Raw genomic sequence first — 17729 nt, forward strand, 5'->3', positions numbered from 1 at the left:
AGGTCACAGACTGAGAATCCATCTTTTCAGACCCTCTGTAAAGGATCTGAGGAGAATAACTCTAAATTAGAACGAATGCTCCTCCCTGGATAGCTGCTTAGCTCTGCAGGTTGACTATAGAGAAGTAAACACTAAAATGAACCCACTACAAAGATGAATAACAATTAAAAGGAAGACATGCATAGTATCTAAACAAACATACAAAGAAAAAAGAAAATTGCTATATAAATAAAATAACCAGCCAGAAAAGAACAGTCACCCAAGAAATCCTGCCATGGAGCAGACAAAAGCTGAGATCAAACATAATATCATGAATCCCAAAGACTAAAGAAAAAAAATTTTTTTAACAAAAAGAGTCAAAAGCAGTAATAAAGCTATTTTTTAAAAAAGAAGCAGCAACAGAAACATAAGGTGGAACAGGTCCAAGAGGAGTTTGGCATTATCTAGTACATTTGAAGTTATGTATATCCTACAATGAGGCAATTTTATCAGAGATACACTTCCAGAAACAAGTGTGTGTGTACATGCCCCAATAGACACATACAAGAATATCCATAGCAATGATGTTTGTAATAGCCTCAAAGTGAAAACAAAGTAACTACCAAAAAGATAATACGTATTCACATAATTGAATAGTATACAGCAATGAAAATAAAAGAATTATAACTATATGCAACATTATTAATAAATCTGAAAAACAACATTGAACAAGAGCTAGATTTTGAATGAAAGATTGCATCATGAAGTTCAAAAACAGACAAAAGCTAAACTGTTTCTTGGGAAAAATAAATTAGTAAAGTAATAATAATGTGGAAAGAATTTCAGACAGAGGAAACATCACTCTTTTTAAATCATAAGAGATACATTTACTAAACTGTAAATCTGGATGACATGGATGACTTTTATAGGAAAATATTAAATACCAAAACTAACCCCAAAGTGAGAGAAAATGTGGATATACTTATTATAGAAGATACATATAAAGTTGCAAAAAAAGGCTATCCTACAAAAGTTCTAATTCATGTGTGTCATTTCTCTTGTAAGGAGTTACCTGACTGCCACTAAATCAACTTTTTCCTTTGCACACCACTGTACCTTATACAGGTGGACCCTGAAATATACAGGTTTGACTTATGATTTTTCAAATTTATACTGGTTTAAAAGCATTCAGTACACTACTCAACTTACAATGGGGTTATGTATGGCTAAATCCACTGTAAGTTGGACATTCACTTTTGACTTAAGATATTTTCAACTTACCAGGGTTTATCTGGATACAACTCCACCCTATGTCAAGAAACATCTGTATATACTTCTATTACTGTATAAGCACCCTACTGCCTTCCAATGGTTTATTTACATGTCTGTGGCATGGAGGACAATATCTATTTTATGTTTGTATTTTCAGTTTCAAGCAAGTGCCTGGCATAGAACACTCAAAAAGTATTGCTGAATGAAGGCACACATGGTTCAACACTTCACAAGGTCCTGAAAAGCTAACAATCTCCACAATTCTCAGCACTTTATAAGTATCTATTTTTAATTTTTAAAAAGTATTCTTAATGGAGAACTTTAAACATATAAAAAATAGAAAACAGGAGTATAACTGAACTCCTGTGTACCTATCATCCAACTTCAACAATAACCAACCTTCAATCAATCCTGTTTCAGCTACATACCATCACTGCAGGATTATTTTGAAGCAAATCCCAGACGTCATTTTATTTCATCTGTAAATACTTTGGTTAATATAAACCCATTTCAGAGTGAAAGTCCTAAACAGGGATAAATTGTTTTTCTACCAAATCATTGGGAAAAAAATAATAAGAAATACCTCAATCACCAGAGAACTTTTTGCCAGGTGTGGGAGGCCAAGAGGATTGCCTGAACTCAGGAGTTTGAGACCAGCCTAGGCAATACAAACTCATCTCTACAAAAAGCAAAAAACTAGTTGGGCATGTGTACCTCTAGTCCCAGGTACTCAGGAGGCTGAGGTAAAAGAATCATCTGAACCCAGAAGGTTGAGGCTGTGGTGCCTGTGATTAATCATCCCACTGCCCTACAGCCTGGGAAACAGAGTGAGATCCCAACTCAAAAAAAAAAAAAGAACTTTTTATTTTTAAATTAATAATCTTAACCAATTTCCTTTTTATATACACAAAGGAAACACTTAATTCATTTAATAAACATGTATTTCAAATTTTCAAGTCATACTTGCTTAAATGAGAAATTATTTCCAAAGGAAAAAAGGTACCTCCACAAAAGAGAAATCTGGCAGGCACCACTTTTTTTTTTTTGAGTTGGGATCTCACTCTGTTTCCCAGACTGGAGTGCAGTGGGATGACTCATCCACGGCACCCTCGCCCTGACCTTCTGGGTTAAGCTGATTACCTCACCCTTGCCAGTAGAGTGAATGACACGAGTGCGCTACCACGCCCGGCTGATTTTTTGATTTATTGTAGAGATGAGGTCTCGCTGCTCAGGCAGGTCTCGAACCCACGGGCTCAGGCAATCCACTCACCTCAGCCTCCCAAAGGCGCAGGATTACAGGCTGAGCCACCGAGCCTAGCTGGCAGGCACCACTTTAATCAAATGATCAAATAACAACACCAATGATGTGATAAACCGACATCAATCCTTCTGATATGATGCACTGAAAAGATATATCACTTATGTAGTATTCTTGTCAAAAATGTTTAATCTGAATCTAACCATAAGTTAAAAAAAACACGAGACACATTCAAAAACGCTGTGCAAAATACACTGGTCTACAATCCTCCAAAATGCCAATGTATAAAAGATCAAAAAAAAAAAAGGACTGGAGCACTCTGAGATTAAATAAGACTAAAAAGATGTGACAACCAAATGTGATGAGTGATCCCTGATTAGATCCTAAATTTCTAACAACAACAGAAAAAAGCCACACAAACTTTATCAAGCTAGGCACAGTGACTTATGTCTATAATCCCAGCTCTTTAGGAGGCTGAGGTGAGAGGACTGCCTTGAGCCCACAGTTTCAAAAACAGCCTGGGCAACTTGGCGAGACCACATCTCTACAATAAATCAAAAAATTAGCCAAGTGTGGTGGCGCGTGCCTATAGTTCTAGTTATTTGGAGGGCTGAGGGGGAAGGATCACCTGAGTCCAGCAGGTCCAGGCTGAGGTGGCCGTGAGTGTGTCACTGCATGCCAGCCTAGGCGATGGAGTGAGATTCCAACTCAAAAAAACAAAAAAAACCTTTATTAAAACAAGTGTGGAAATATATAAAAATGATAGTATACTGTATTGTGGTTCTGTAGGAGAATGTTCTTATTTAGATGCATGTCACAGTATTTAAGGGTGAAGAATTCTGATGCTGAGAAAAAGAATCCACCTATTGGTAAACAGAATAAATGATCCCTCCTGACATCCACATTCTAATTCCCTAACATGCTATGAATATATTGCTTTACATTAATAAAAGGGAATTTTTGAATGTGATTAAGTTACGACTCTTGAGATGGGGAGATTATCCTGGATTATTCAGGTGGACCCAGTGTAATCAACAAGAATTCTTATTATATGTAGTCAGAAAGCACATTCAGAATTGGAGCTGTAACCATAAAAACAGAAATTAGAGTAATGCAAGAAACGCAAGCAGCCTCTAGAGACTGGATATGAGGAGTGTGGACTTTTCCCTAGAGCCTCCAGAAAGAACACAGCTCTGTTGATACCTTGAGCCCTGATAGACTAATGGTGGACTTCTTCTGACCTCCAGAATTATAAGATGATAAATTTGTGCTGTTTTAAGCCACTAAGTTTGTGGTAACTTATTACAGCAGTGATAGGAAACTAATATATTATAGAGGAGATAAAGCAAATATGGCAAAGAGGTTAACAACTGGTAAATATAGGTGAAGGACATACGAACGCTCATTACAACCTGTCAGTTTGAAATTTTACAAAATAAGTTGGGAGAAAAAGAAATAGGTTCATAAGCAATAAAGAGATAAAAGAGCAATACTAAAAAGACAAAGGAGGAAAAGGAAAATACAGAATATTCAGTTACAGGGGTGTTCCTGAGTCACCTAATAGTTCCCATCACATAACACACGTGGAATCAAGGCACAGAAAATTAGGTGTTACTTTGACTTTCCATGGTTTTTGCAGTGTATCATCTACCGACCAAAAAATTTAAAAAAAGAGTAGATGCACATAAAACAAAAAGGGAGGGAAGTACAGGTAGGGGCTGAACGGATGAATAAGCAGAGACTGGTTATAATATGAAAGGTATGTTTTTACTGCACAGAATACAGTAATCTTGTCAGAAATACGGGACATGTGGATTCAGCTACCGAGAATAGGAAAGGATTGTAGAAAAGAGCAGGTTGCGTCCGGGCACAGTGGTTCAAGTCTGTAATCCCAACACTTTGGGAGGCTGAGGTGAGGGGATTGCCTAAACCCGAGGGTTCGAGAACAGCCTGGGCAACTTGGCAAGACCTCATCTCTACAATAAATCAAAAACTTAGCCAGGCGTGGTAGCATGCACCTGTAGTCAGGGCTACTTGGAAGACTGAGGCAGAAGGATCACCTAAGACCAGCAGGTCAATGCTGGGGTGGTCGTAAGCGTGCCACTCCAGCCTAGGTAACAGAGTGAGACCCCGACTCAAAAAGACGAGAAGAGTAGGTTGCCAAGTGAACCAAATCCCAAATATTCCAACAACCAGAGTAACCTGGGTGAAGAAGCAGTTCTTCTGTCAAAAGATCCAACATCCAACACCCTTCATTTACATCATATTGAAAATAACTTCAATTACGGTTTTTCCCTAAGAATCAATCTGAGTAGTTAAAAAACCATGGTATTTTGACAAATATGAACGGTAACCACAGTCTCAGTTTCTATCTATACTGACATAATTATTGAGAGTACCTCTTTCACTTTTAAAAGTGTATCAATTTAGAAGATAAATAATATGGTCATCCTAAGCACAAGACACTTCAAAAGAAGGTAAGCCAGAAAGTTTCTGAAGAAATAATGCATTATGGACAGTAAGAGAAGAAGAAGGGCACTGGGCATTTGGGACAGAGAAAAAGTAAGTCATCAGGAAGCAACTGAGGCACACAGAAGGGAAATACAGTAAACCTCCTTACTACTTGTGTTCAGCATCTTACAGCAACCACCCACTAAGGGTCCTCTCCCTTCTTCCAACTCCTTCCACCCTCCAGTATCACCCAACCTGTATTGGTACAAAAATCATGTTACCTTTGATCTGTTGCTGTTCACTTAAGTTTCTGCATAAAGCACTTGTGTATTTTTTTTTTAATCCTCTCCAGCTCTGTTGCTTTTTGAGTTATTGATGATGACCAGTACTTGCGTACTTTCAACTATATTAGCTCTCAGCTTAAAAGCCTGCTCTATCTGATAAGCAGATAGAGAATTTGTGATTAAATTCTGAAGGTAATAACTGATTTCCATATGCAATACTGAAGGTGTAGAAACGCAAGGGATAACTAAGGTTTCAGAGGCCTGTGTGTCCTCCTTTTTCTAGAGTCTAGAATTCGCAACTATACGGATGAAGAGATAAAAAGGGAAATGAGGTAGGTAGACAGGAATTGTTGATGAATTACTGCCACCACCAGGTGAAACACAGAACTCAAATTCCCATGAAAACTATTATAGTTACTAAAACTTTGGAAAACTATTTATCTTCTCTGAGCTTTGGCTTCCCATAAAATGAAGAATTAGGGATTATACCAGCTTTACATTCCCTTCCAGCAGTAACATTTGATGATGGGTTAATAGGGTTTTAAATGAGCGAATCTAGAAGTCAAATCGACATGGAAAAAATGCTTCTAGAGTTTCATGAACCCAAACTCTTCACAAGCAGGTAAGACTTACTTGAACACTTAATTTCTTTTTATTTAAGGAAAATTAAGAGTTAGTCACAAGACAGTTTATGTTGCCTAACTCTGCTTATTTTCTGAAAAGTTGTTTCAAGCAACCAAATCCAAACAAACAAAAACATATTTTTAAAAAAGCAAAGAAACCACAAAAGTAATACTTACCTTTGCATCATCTATGTCAAAAACATCACACCAAGGAGATTTAACACCTTTAATTGCCAGGTCAAATGAACAGGTGAAAAAGGCTACTTGAATTAAATCTGGGGGAGAAAAAAGGCAAAATTTTGTGGGTCATTATTTTCTGCAACTTTTTAAAGGTCAAGTATCTGTGGAACACCATGTGTGGCACAGCTCAAGAAAACGGCTATGTGTGGTTTGGGAAAGAGATTATTCAATTTCTTCCTAGCTATCAAAAAATTAAGACTTGCTCTGTACAATCTAAAGGGGCCAAAGTGAAACTATCAGAAAGAAACCATGAGTAAGTATAGATTTCAGTCCAATGAATTTAAGAGATTTTCTATAAATAGTAACTTTTTTCTGCTTTTAAAAGTAATTATTTGTTAAGGACATGCTTGCCTAGCAAACCAAACAAAAAGTTTAACCCGAAGACTTGCCATATAAAACATAACTTGATATTGTTAATTTCAGAGAGTTGGAGGAGGGGAGCTAATGTTATAAAGGTTTTAGTAACCAAAACAAAGTACACTTACTCAACCATGATCTTTTAAACCATACAACTCATAACTAAGAAGTGACAAATGCAGAGAAAAGGACATAGACTTTGGAAATATAGAGGGAGCAAAGTAAGAGGGCAAGAGAAAGGTAAAACAGTCAAGAAGGAGAAGGACAAAGACGGAAAAACTACACAAAAGGGAAAGAAATGTTGGTAATAGCACCAGTTTTTCAAACTCAAGAAATTTCAGAAGTGGATTTCAGAATAAGTCGTCTGGGATTTTTACATGGCTAACTCATTGACTACATTACGTTTAGATAGATACATAGGTACTGAAGACAAGGGATAAGGGAATGAGTGCTTGGACTACAAAAAGCCTTTGTCAGTAGTAAATAAAAACACTGCTGCTCTCTTGTCAATGGGAAGTAGGTGATATTCAATGCCAGGGAGAAAAGAAATCAACTATAGAGGTTGCCTCTATTGCTTTGATTTTTCTTCAACTTGATTGCCTTTCCTTTTTCCCAAAGGAAAATAGAATGAAAAGTTAACTGTTACATGAATTTTGCACTAGCTCTGTGTTTAAAGAATTCTCTTGAGGCAGCATATAGTACAAAAATAAATTTCACTGGGAATATACATTAAAATTATTCATAACTTTGCTTATATAAAGACAAGTTTTATAATCATAATACCTAATACAATGTAGTGGCTTTCATGTACCATGTACATCTGATGAAAATATCTGGCTCATTTACAAAGTTCTAATTCTGAAATTAAAAAAGTCAGCTCAAATGGCGTATTCTTTAACTGGGAGTTGATTGGGAAAAAAACTTCACCAAGAGCTCTCTGAAGTACAGACAGAAAATGCCTGAGATGAAGACCGGCTATGAAACCTGACTCTTACACTTCCTGTTCTGGGCAAGTCACTCTACCCTCTCTAGGTCTCAATTTCCTCATCTACAAAATAAGGCAGTTAGACATATAATCTTGATAAGTTACAGTTCTAACTAATCTATTATGACCCTTCTGACTTCTTGGTCAATGTTTTAGAATCTCAAAACTATTTCAGGTGCATCAGAGATTTGAAACATTTAAAAAATTAAGGCAATAGGATAATATAATAATTTGGGGGTAAGAGATGATTCTTAGACAAAATACAACACTCAAGTCATAACGAAGACACAGATATGGTTATTTATATACAAGATGTAAAATTCTGTACAATTAAAGGCACAATAAGCAAAATTAAAAGATAAGCAAAAATTGAGAGAAAATATTAGTAAAAATAAAATAGGCAAAGGTCTAATCCTTTGTCAAGCAGAATTAAAAGACATAATTAACATACCATAACACATAAAGGGTACCTGTGATAGATAAGAAGAAAAAACAATAACCCAATAAAAATGGACAAGGTTTTGAATAGGCATTCTCAGAATGGTTAATAAATATGTTCACTTTCAGAAATAGCCAAAGAAATGCAAATTAAAGCCAAGTACCATTTTTCATTCATCAAATTGGCAAAAGTTAAAATGACTAATATCCAGTGTTGAATATGGGAAAATGGGCATTCTCATATACTGCTGATATAAATTTTTACTATACCTTCACAGAACAATTTTGAAGTATATGTCAAGATGTAAAATATTCTTGCTTGTTAACCCATGAATTTCACCTAGTTATCTTATACATAAACTCTCAAGTGCAAAACACAGACTACAAGAATGCTCACTGTGGCATCATTTGAAATGTTAAAAAGAAAAATGTCGGGAAAAATAAAGTTTCCTATAAAAAGAATTTAGACTGTATTAGCTTCAGCTTCTTACAGCAATAAAATTTGATGATGAGTTAAATAAGTTTTAACTAGCAATGATCTAGAATTTGAATCATATATCCTATGAAATAACACAAAATTAAAAAAAAATGAGACAGGCCAGGCTCAGTGGCTCAGCCTGTAATCCCAGCACTTTGGGAGGCCGAGGCGAGTGGATTGCCTGAGGCCGTAGGGGCGAGACCTCATCTCCACAATAAATAAAAAATTAGGTGGGCATGGTAGCACACACCTGTAGTTCTGGCTACTTGGAAGGCTGAGGCGAAAGGATCACTGGAGCCCAGGAGGTCAACGCTGGGGTGGCCGTGAGTGTGCCACTACACTTCAGCTTGGGAGACAGAGTGAGACACCAATTCAAAAAGAAAAAATGAGACAGATCTTTATGTATGGACAAATATACTGTCCAGTAAAAAAGAATAAGTTCTAGAAAATATATGCTAAAAAAATTAAATAGCAAAAGTAGTTATTGAGCAGTTAATATGCCAGATACTATACTGTTTTACATTAATTAATCTCATATGATCCTTGCAATAACTCTATGAGGCAGATATAATTCCTATATCCATTTTACAAAGAAGGAAACTGTGGCAAAGAGGTACTTGACAAAAATCAGTTATTCAATAGGATAGTAGATTCAAATTTCAAATGCAAACAGCCCAACCCCAGAATCCAGGATTTTAACGACTATACTTATATTGCCCCCCCCAAAAGAAGTCGCTCTCAGTTACTCCATCAGTAAAACACAAGTAATTCTTGCCATTCAGAGACTTAAAATAGTTTTTAAAAAACCCTTTTCAACAGCTTAAATGCCCACTAACACAATAATGGCTAGACATCGGCAAAGTTACATAACGGAATATGTAAGTTTAAAATGCAGGACTAGAATTACAAGCATTAAATAAAAAAACACAAAGTTGCATAAAAATAAAATTTCAGACTGGTACATAGTTTGATGCCACTCTTAAAAGTTTAAAAATATGCAAAACAATATCCCATTTATGTACAAAAACTGGCATGGAATCATTTAAATGTCCAATTCATGACATTTGCCTCTGGTGAGAAAAAGAGAAGAATGAGATCCAGAAGAGGGACCAATGGACCTCAATTTATTTCAAGCAACTAAATGAAATATATTGTTAAATGTTGATAAAGCCAAGTTATGGGTACAGGGATATTAGCCTTTTTTCTTATCTTCATGTTTGAATTATTTCCCAATTAAATATTTTTTTAAAACTCCACAGTGACCCCCAGGTACAGGCAGTTTGGGAAAACAGAAAAAAAAACTGAAATACAGTGTTGGACTAGGCATCTTCTTTTTGATCTTTATAACACATCCAGGCTCCCTGATTGACAGATTCTAATCCACTTTATTTTTTTTCCCCAACACCTACTTCCAGTCTTTTGGAAATTAGTTCACAGTATAATGAAATCCACAATCTTTGCATGTATTTTTGTCAGTTTTTGCCCTGAGGATTATAAATTCCTAGAAAACAGGAAAAAAATCTTATTTTCTTAGTTTCCCACTGCCAGGTGACCAAGTACCCTGGTTTCCCACCTGCTTTCCCAGAATGATTAATAGTGTCCTCTTTCACTCTCAAAGTGGTCCAGTTTGGATGTTAAGTGGCATGGTCAACCCATCTGCTACAATAACTTATTACAGACATGACTGCTCATTTTCTCAGCATCTCTACATATAAAAGATTCAAAAAAATCATACTACTTTGTTTATTCTTCTCACACATTAACATGAACTTCTGAAACACTTCAAAAGCTAAGTAACTTATGATTTTCCATTTACATCACATTCAGAAAAGATAATTTTTGTTTTATAAATAATGCTTAGAGTTGAAGCTTTATATACCCTGATCTCAAAAAAACCTCCAGAATACAGCAAGAATCTTGTACATCAACTTAGATAACACTCAAAGATAATGAATTCAAAACAGCAAACATGAAGTGTACAATTTTCTTGATCTAGAAAATATTTTCTTAACATAAATTTAGCTGTGGACCTTTAAAAGAAATAATTTTTGTTTCCTTATTTTTTTGTTTTCACAGTTCAAAATTACTCAAACTAGAAGTTCACATAAAATATAACAGGCATATTACCTGCACTTAAATTGTTTACTGGCACGTGCAAAGTAGCTGCAACTTTTTGTAAAATGTTCTGCATTTCTGGTCCAGTTTTGAAGGCTTCCACGTGATAAAGGGCAGTAGCATTCTTTTCCACTTCAGTTACAAATTTCTTACAATGATCAAAAAACCTCATTAGTTTATCATTAACTTTTGGAGGACCACACTCCATATCTAAAAGGAGAAAAAAATGTGCATATATTTGTAAATCACTGACGAATAACAATTTCAAAGTATTAAAAATATTGCTTCAAGTGTGAAAAGGGACCACTAATATCTTACTAATCTGCATGTCTAATTAAGCACATATTCATCGGGAAAGACACATGGTAAAATTATTCCCCATTTGTAATGACTAATGCATGAGAGAATATGCTAGAAAAGATTAAAAGAAACAAAGCATTGAAGACCAAATGAAATGTGTTATATCAATAAGACACAATAAAATAAAGGTAAAGTAATTGAAATGAATGTTTTCCTAAAGAAAGTAAACATTAGGAAAATCACAAAAAGTGCAAAATTGCATTATATAAGTACTGTCTCTGTTAGGCACAGAAGACTTTAGAAAGCAAAATAAACGTAAGCAAAATTTCTAATTATAAGGTGAGAGAGCACTCAACAGTTGGAATCTGTTTTTACATACTAAGCCAAAGCCTAAATAGAGTATTTTCTCAATCAGCTTTCCAACGCTGTGTGACTTTACAGAAGATTCTGCTTTGGACAAAAACTACTGACAACAGCACAAAATACATTAATGTTTCAGGTCTACTGTACTTCACTGTGCTAGGTGCTTCTGATTTGGTTTATCTCTAATTGAAGCCCCAGATAATGTTCTGTTTAAAACTTAGTAAGCTATGTTATTTCCCCATTTGGCAACCAGCATGTATTAGAAAAGCATTCATAACCACACTTCAACTGCGGTAGTGCCCTTTACGATTTTTATCCATATTCAAAACACATATACCTCAATCATGATTTCTTCAATAACTTACCATGAAAAGAACACCAAACATAGTATTTTTGTATATATACAAGAGTTTAATATAGTTATACCATTTTGTTTCAGATGTGTGTGCAAAAAAATACATACATATTCACATATGTTATATATATATTTATATATAAGTGTGCCTGCTGAAATAGACAATTCTGCCCACTTTGTCAATCAAATTGTAGTTCTTAGGAAACTAATTTGGTGGACTCCCTCAAAAGCCTAGAAATACATAACAGGCAAAACAATCGTCTATAAACAACAATAAAATGGCTAAACAAAGTGTTTAATCTCTGAGACTGAAAAAGGTGAGAGGTGGGTGTATTCTGAACTGTAGTACCTTGATCCCTGGCTTTGTACTCTGACACAAATGTCAATCTTCACAATGCCATCTGAGGACAAAAATTCATTCATTCTAGGTCACTATATATATTTTAACATAGCGCGCGCGCGCACGCGTGTGTGTGTATGTGTGTGTGTGTGTGTGTGTGTGTATACATGGTGTTATATTAAATACGTATATATAAATATATATAGTGCTATATTAAAACATGGTCTGCTTTAAACATTTCAATTTAACATATTTATCTGGTACTTTCACTCGTGTTAATGGAAAAAACATAGCTATAAATAAAAATCACAATTCAACAAGTAACTAAACACGAGCCAGCAAACTGAGTTACCCACAGTAACGTGAAAGCCAATAGAGATGGTCATTGTTCAACTGTTATGGTAGAAATGAAAAACCAAGTCTACCTTTAATTTTTCACTTGGCCTTTGAAGCTAAAGGGTGTTTCTCACTTCAACTCTAATGTCTGTCCATCTCTGTGGCACAAAAATGTTATGCTTTTATTCTTTTTCTTTTTTTGAGTTGGAGTCTCACTCTGTTGTATCAGGTATGCTCCACGGCAAATGGAAGCAGTACAGTATAATGGTTAAGAAAGCAAGCTCTGATTCAGATTTCCTGGGTCCATAGCTAGCAGCATGAAAATGAGCAAATTATTTAGTGTCTTCATGTTTCAATTTCCTCAAATCTGTGAGATGGGGTAAAACAGTAACAACTTCAGAGAGTGGTTGTAAGGATTTAGTAAAATAGATGTGAGGCATGCCTGGCATATAATAGGCTGTAAGTGTTACTATCATTATCATCTGTGACTATTAAAACATTTTCTGGGTGAAAAAAGCACCATTCTGGGAAAGCAGAAGACCTGGGCTTTAGTCCTTGAACTAGAGAAAGACAATTCAGGGACTTACTCTTGGGCTCAGCTTCTTCACCTGTGAAATAAAAGAGCATCACTAGATCTCTCAAGTTTCAAAAAAATATAATTAATGAAATAAATGAGTAAGATACTGCCTGTGACCATGGACCACAGCTACAATGAGGGGCACGCTACAGAACACAAAAACAATACAGAAAAAGCAGGGTATAAAGAAAACTTGAGAGAGCTTCCTGAAGCAGGGTGTAGGTCTAAAACAGTCATCTGAAAAAGTTAACGTAAAAACAAAACAAAACAAAAAACACCCATTATCAGAGGCTAAGCCTGAGGAAGTTCCAGATTTTTTTTTTTTTTTAAGTGCATCCAACTGTAAAACTAGCCACCAGGCAGACAGGTTGGGAATGGGAGAGGAAAAATTGGGAGAGACCTCATCTATTTCCTTTCGTGTTGGATCCCCAACGTCTACTACAGAAGGAGGCATCTAGAAGGGGCTAAATGTATCCCTGATGAGGGTTAGACAAACACATGGATGAAGAGAAGAGAGACCAGCCCGAGGGACCGAAGCCTGGGGACAGAGGGAAGGGAGGGGATGCTGGGGCTGGAAACATCCAGAGTCTGCGAGAGGTGGGGCAGGATTGGGGATGGGGGTTGGGGAGGCCGGGGCAGGGCCCGGCGGCCCGGGTCACCTGCGACGTCGGGCGGCGGCACCCCGGGGTGGTAGTGCTGCCACAGCCCCTGCAGGAAGGCGGAGCCGCTGTCCACGCAGCGGTGCTTGGAGCTGGTGATGAGCCGCAGGCGGCCGTAGTTCTCGCGGCTGAAGAGGGCCGGGAAGAGCGAGGCCAGGCGCAGCGCCAGCTGTCGCATGTCCTGCCGTCCCTTCTCCACCAGCTGCCCGTCCATCCAGTCCGCGTACCACAGAGGCCAGTCGGCCAGCGCGGCCCCCAGGTCGCGGCCGCCGGCGCTCCCGGCCCCACCGCCGCCGGGCCCGCGGGCCCGCAGCAGGCCGTGCAGCTGCCTCAGCTTGCGGATCTGCTTGGCCGTGGGGTAGCGGGTGCCGTGGCGAATGAGGGCGACCAGCTGCACCGGGGTGCAGGTCCCGTCCAGCAGCTCCGGGTCCCGCCACGGAGCCTCGGGGCCCGCCAGCAGCCCGGGGTTGACATCCTCGTAGCGAGTCTTGGTGCCGAAGTAGGGGCTGAGCGCCGAGGCCACCCGGTCCCCCGGCTCCAGGAGAGAGCAGCGCGCGAGCGACGAGAGCAGCGCCGCAGCCAGGGCCGAGGCGGGTGCTAAGGCAGCCGCGAGGCAGCGGCGGCGGGAAGCCCGGAGCATGGTGGCGCGCTGCCCGCAGAGGGCGACGCGCCGGCGCTTAAACCCAACTTCCGGCTCCGGCGGGCAGGGGGCGGGCCCTGAGAGCAGGGGGCGGGGCCGGAGGGCGCTTCCGGCCTGCGCCTCTCGGGATACCCTTGGCTGTGCGTCGCCTGCGCTGGTGCTCGGAGGAGGCTGCAGCGGCGGGCGGGAAGCTCCGAGGAATCCTGCAGATCCGTGACTCGGGCGGGACTGGTGGAAAACCCCGAGGAGCCTGGAAAAGCCGCGGCTCGGGTGGGGCCGGCTTCGGTTGACCGGGAGCGTGGGCGAGTTTCCTCCTCCCCGGCGCCCCGGGGATTGAATCAAAGACTCCCCCGCTCATTGAGTTGTCTTGGGTGTGAAGCTCAGGCTAAACCTAAGCCTGTCAGGCTGCCAAAACCACATCGGCTTTGACAGCTGACTTTGTTTCACCAACCCTATACATTGTCTTTTCAAAGTGCAGTCTCTGAACCATTCGCGTGGGATCATTCACCTGAGACGGGTTGTTGAAAACTCAGATCACTTGGCCTTGTGCGGGATGCCACTTGACGCCCCAGGGTTTCATTTTTGTTTTCCCGTTTGAGTTTGAAAATAAACAGGATACTACAAATCAGAGAAGTCTTTGGAGAGGGGCGTAGTTCTGCAGGCACTGAAGTCCTGAATTTTTGCTATGATTTTTACATGGGCTGAGTGCATTGCCTCATGCCTGTAATCCCAGCTCTTTGGGAGGCCGAGGCAGAAGGACTGCTGAGGCCCAAGAGTTCAAGGCTTGGTGAGCTACCACTGCACCACTGCACTCCAGCCTCGGCGACAGAGTGAAACTGTCGCTTAAAATTTTTTCTTTACCCTAGACTAAAGAACTGACCCTAAAAGTTCTGTGCTTACTGATCCCAAAGACTTAGAGAGTGGAGATTTAGCAATCCTGCTCATCTGGGTGAACTGAGTCACGGTTCTACAGATTTACTCCATTATTAAGTATGAGCTAATCTGCTTTGTGAAGCAAACATGCTCTGTATTTACCGCCACTCCACATTTATACTCTCCTCCAATATATTTACATACTCAAATTAGCAACTGGGTTTTTTTAAAATAAGATTATTGCTGACTATTTTGCTTCCTGAAAAAAATCCTAAATTTGAACAATATCTTGGTTTTTCCAATTGAAGTCCAGCATATCTGCCAGATTGGAAAATAATAAGTATTATACAAGTCATAAGGTGATCCTAATTCAAGGAAGTGTGGGCCATACTTTTTTAAATGTAGCTTTCCCTTCAAAAACACTATTACCCTTCTCTTGGTAGGCCCATTACCATCTTTTCAGATTTTAACCTGAATGTTGAAAATTTTGAGATATTTTGTGCAGGAAACTATCTTTGGGGAAACACATGTTCTTTTCTTGATAATGCTGTTTTGCAGATTGTCAATGCCTGAATATTCATAGTCAGTGATACTTCACAGAACTTTGTTCAAATTAGTACTTAGTAAATATCCATCTCTTAAAAAAAATACACTTTCTTTTCTGTTCTATACACTGAGGTACATGATTATTTTTTGAAGTTCATTCAGCAAGCATTTGTGCCGGATGCTTCTCACTATATTTTGCTTAATATATGTGTTTAATAATGATCACCTCTCAGGCCCAATCTTTTGAGTACTCAGGAGTTACAGGTCTTCCCAAAGTCATCTTTCACTTCTTCTAAGGAAGCAATCTTTAGATACCCTACTCTAATTTAAAAAAAAAAACAAACCTATGCCGGAGTGCAAGAAGGTAGATTGCCATTACACAGAGAATTTAATTAAGAGTCCTTTATTTATGCTGGCCACTGAGAGCGGACTATTGTCCTAAAGGACTTTCGGTTCCAAGTGAAGCAGGCTTACAAAGGTAAAAACTACGAGGATACATAGCAACTTAGCAACCATAAACTAGCAACTTAGCAACCAAAATGGGAACTTTTGATTGTTAAGGAGTTTTGATTAACTTTATGTCCCAGGCACAGCTAGTGACTGGAACTATTAGGGCAGTTACATGGAGACAAGGTGGAAGGACTTACTATACAATGGAGTTACCTTGGTTAGGTCCCTAGCAAAATATAGGCTTATAATATGAGAATGTAACAATGGAGTTTTGCAAGGCGTAGCCTTTGAGTTTAGTTAACAAAGCATACAATTACACGGAACTTGTGGCTAGGGAGTTTCCAAACAGTCAGGAGAAACAGTTTATGGGAATAAACTGGAATGTGGGTCTGTGAGTACAAGGAACTTATTTTAGTCACACGTGGAGGGGGGCCTATAATCTGGGTAGCAAGCAGCTAAGATGGAGGATTTTTAACAAAAATGCAGTTACTTACATTAAGCAAGCTATTACAGGCTATTATAAGTTTTACAGACATTTCATTTCCCCCTTTTACTTGTTCATGAGTCAATGCGTTGACTCATCAATTGTAGGTATACTATTTGTACTGGGGTTGTGAGGATGATGACTTCGGGTTCCTTCCAGGAAAGGGTCAGTCCTTCTTTCTGGAACTTTTTGACGTAGACTAAATTTTCAGACTGGAACGGATGACACGGTGTGGAGGTTGGAGTTGGCAGTACAGCACGGATGTTGGTGTGGACAGGGTCCTGCACCCGCTGTAAAGACTGGAGACACTTTAACAGAGATTCATTAGTAAACTTTTCAAGAATAGGATCCCGCAAATGGGGTAACAGAGGAGGGTTTTTTTAAAACTTGATTTTATAGGGAGTAAACCCAACCTTGTACGGGGTACATCTAGCTTGAAGAACAGCTAGAGTTAAGAGAGTTACCCATTATTTCACCGGTTTTTATTATTAATTTAGATAAAGTATTTTTTAGAGTCTGGTTCATACGTTTTACCTGTCCAGAGCTTTGTGGTCGGTAGGCACAATGCAGTTTTCATTTGATGTTTAGTGCTTTACTAACCAGCTGTACTATGGACAAGGTGAAGGCAGGACCCTTGTCTGAACCAGTAGAAAGAGGAAGCCTGTACCTAGGAATTATTTTATTTAACAAGTATTTTGCAACCGTAAGGGCAGTTTTATTTTTTGTGGTAAATGCTTTTACCCATCCCGAAAAAGTGTCTATTAATACTAGTAAATAATTGTATCCTGTATGTGGAGGTTTTATTTCAGCAAAGTCTACTTTTTATTGTTTACTAGGGCTTAATTCTTGTGCTGATTCCTGGAAAGGACTGATTCCTGGAAGGGGTTTTGGCCCTCCCTTGGGATTGACGTGGGCACAAGCAGGTCACATTAAAGTTGCTGAGTTAGCTTGGTTTTTTAAGTTGTTGATAATATCAAAACGGTTTAACAGTTTAGCTATTTTGGTTTCTCCTAGGTGGGTGGTAGAGTGGAGTTGTTTTATTAATTTTTCTGCAAGAACTTCAGGTAGACAATTCTGGAGTCTTTAACCCACCAGCCGTCAGGTTTTTGTAAGCTCCCACCAGCTTTGCAGTCTCTTCTTCACTGTGTGTATATCTGGGCAGCGACTGTCAGTGAAGATATTTACTAATTTTTCTGCTCCCCAGCGCAGGGCTTGAGTTAGAGCAATTAACTCAGCCTTTTGGGCAGAAGTACCCTGAGCCTGTGACCAGATTATGTCATGAGCTATAGTTACCACTGCACCAGCCTTATGGACTCCATTTAGTAC

At 38.9% G+C, this 17729-nt stretch overlaps 1 protein-coding gene across 3 annotated transcripts in view; it reads right to left on the minus strand.

The window, feature by feature from the left end:
- MINPP1 (multiple inositol-polyphosphate phosphatase 1) overlaps positions 1–14114 on the minus strand; it is a 44537-nt gene extending 30423 nt beyond the window's left edge. The window contains exons 1-4 of one of the 3 annotated variants that reach the window (XM_008070647.2): positions 13411–14114; positions 12762–12782; positions 10493–10690; positions 6045–6142 (exon numbers count right to left, since the gene is read on the minus strand). In XM_008070647.2, the coding sequence (XP_008068838.2) occupies positions 6045–6142; positions 10493–10690; positions 12762–12782; positions 13411–14050 (957 nt within the window). In that variant the 5' untranslated portion in view covers positions 14051–14114. The remainder of the gene's footprint in view (positions 1–6044; positions 6143–10492; positions 10691–12761; positions 12783–13410) is intronic. The other 2 variants (XM_008070646.2, XM_008070648.2) reach the window with 2 other exon arrangements.
- Between the last annotated feature and the right edge of the window lie 3615 nt (positions 14115–17729).

This window comes from Carlito syrichta, unplaced genomic scaffold (assembly GCF_000164805.1).
Source record: "Carlito syrichta isolate Samal-C Ts95f unplaced genomic scaffold, Tarsius_syrichta-2.0.1 Scaffold313881, whole genome shotgun sequence".
In the NCBI taxonomy this organism is placed as follows: domain Eukaryota; kingdom Metazoa; phylum Chordata; class Mammalia; order Primates; family Tarsiidae; genus Carlito; species Carlito syrichta.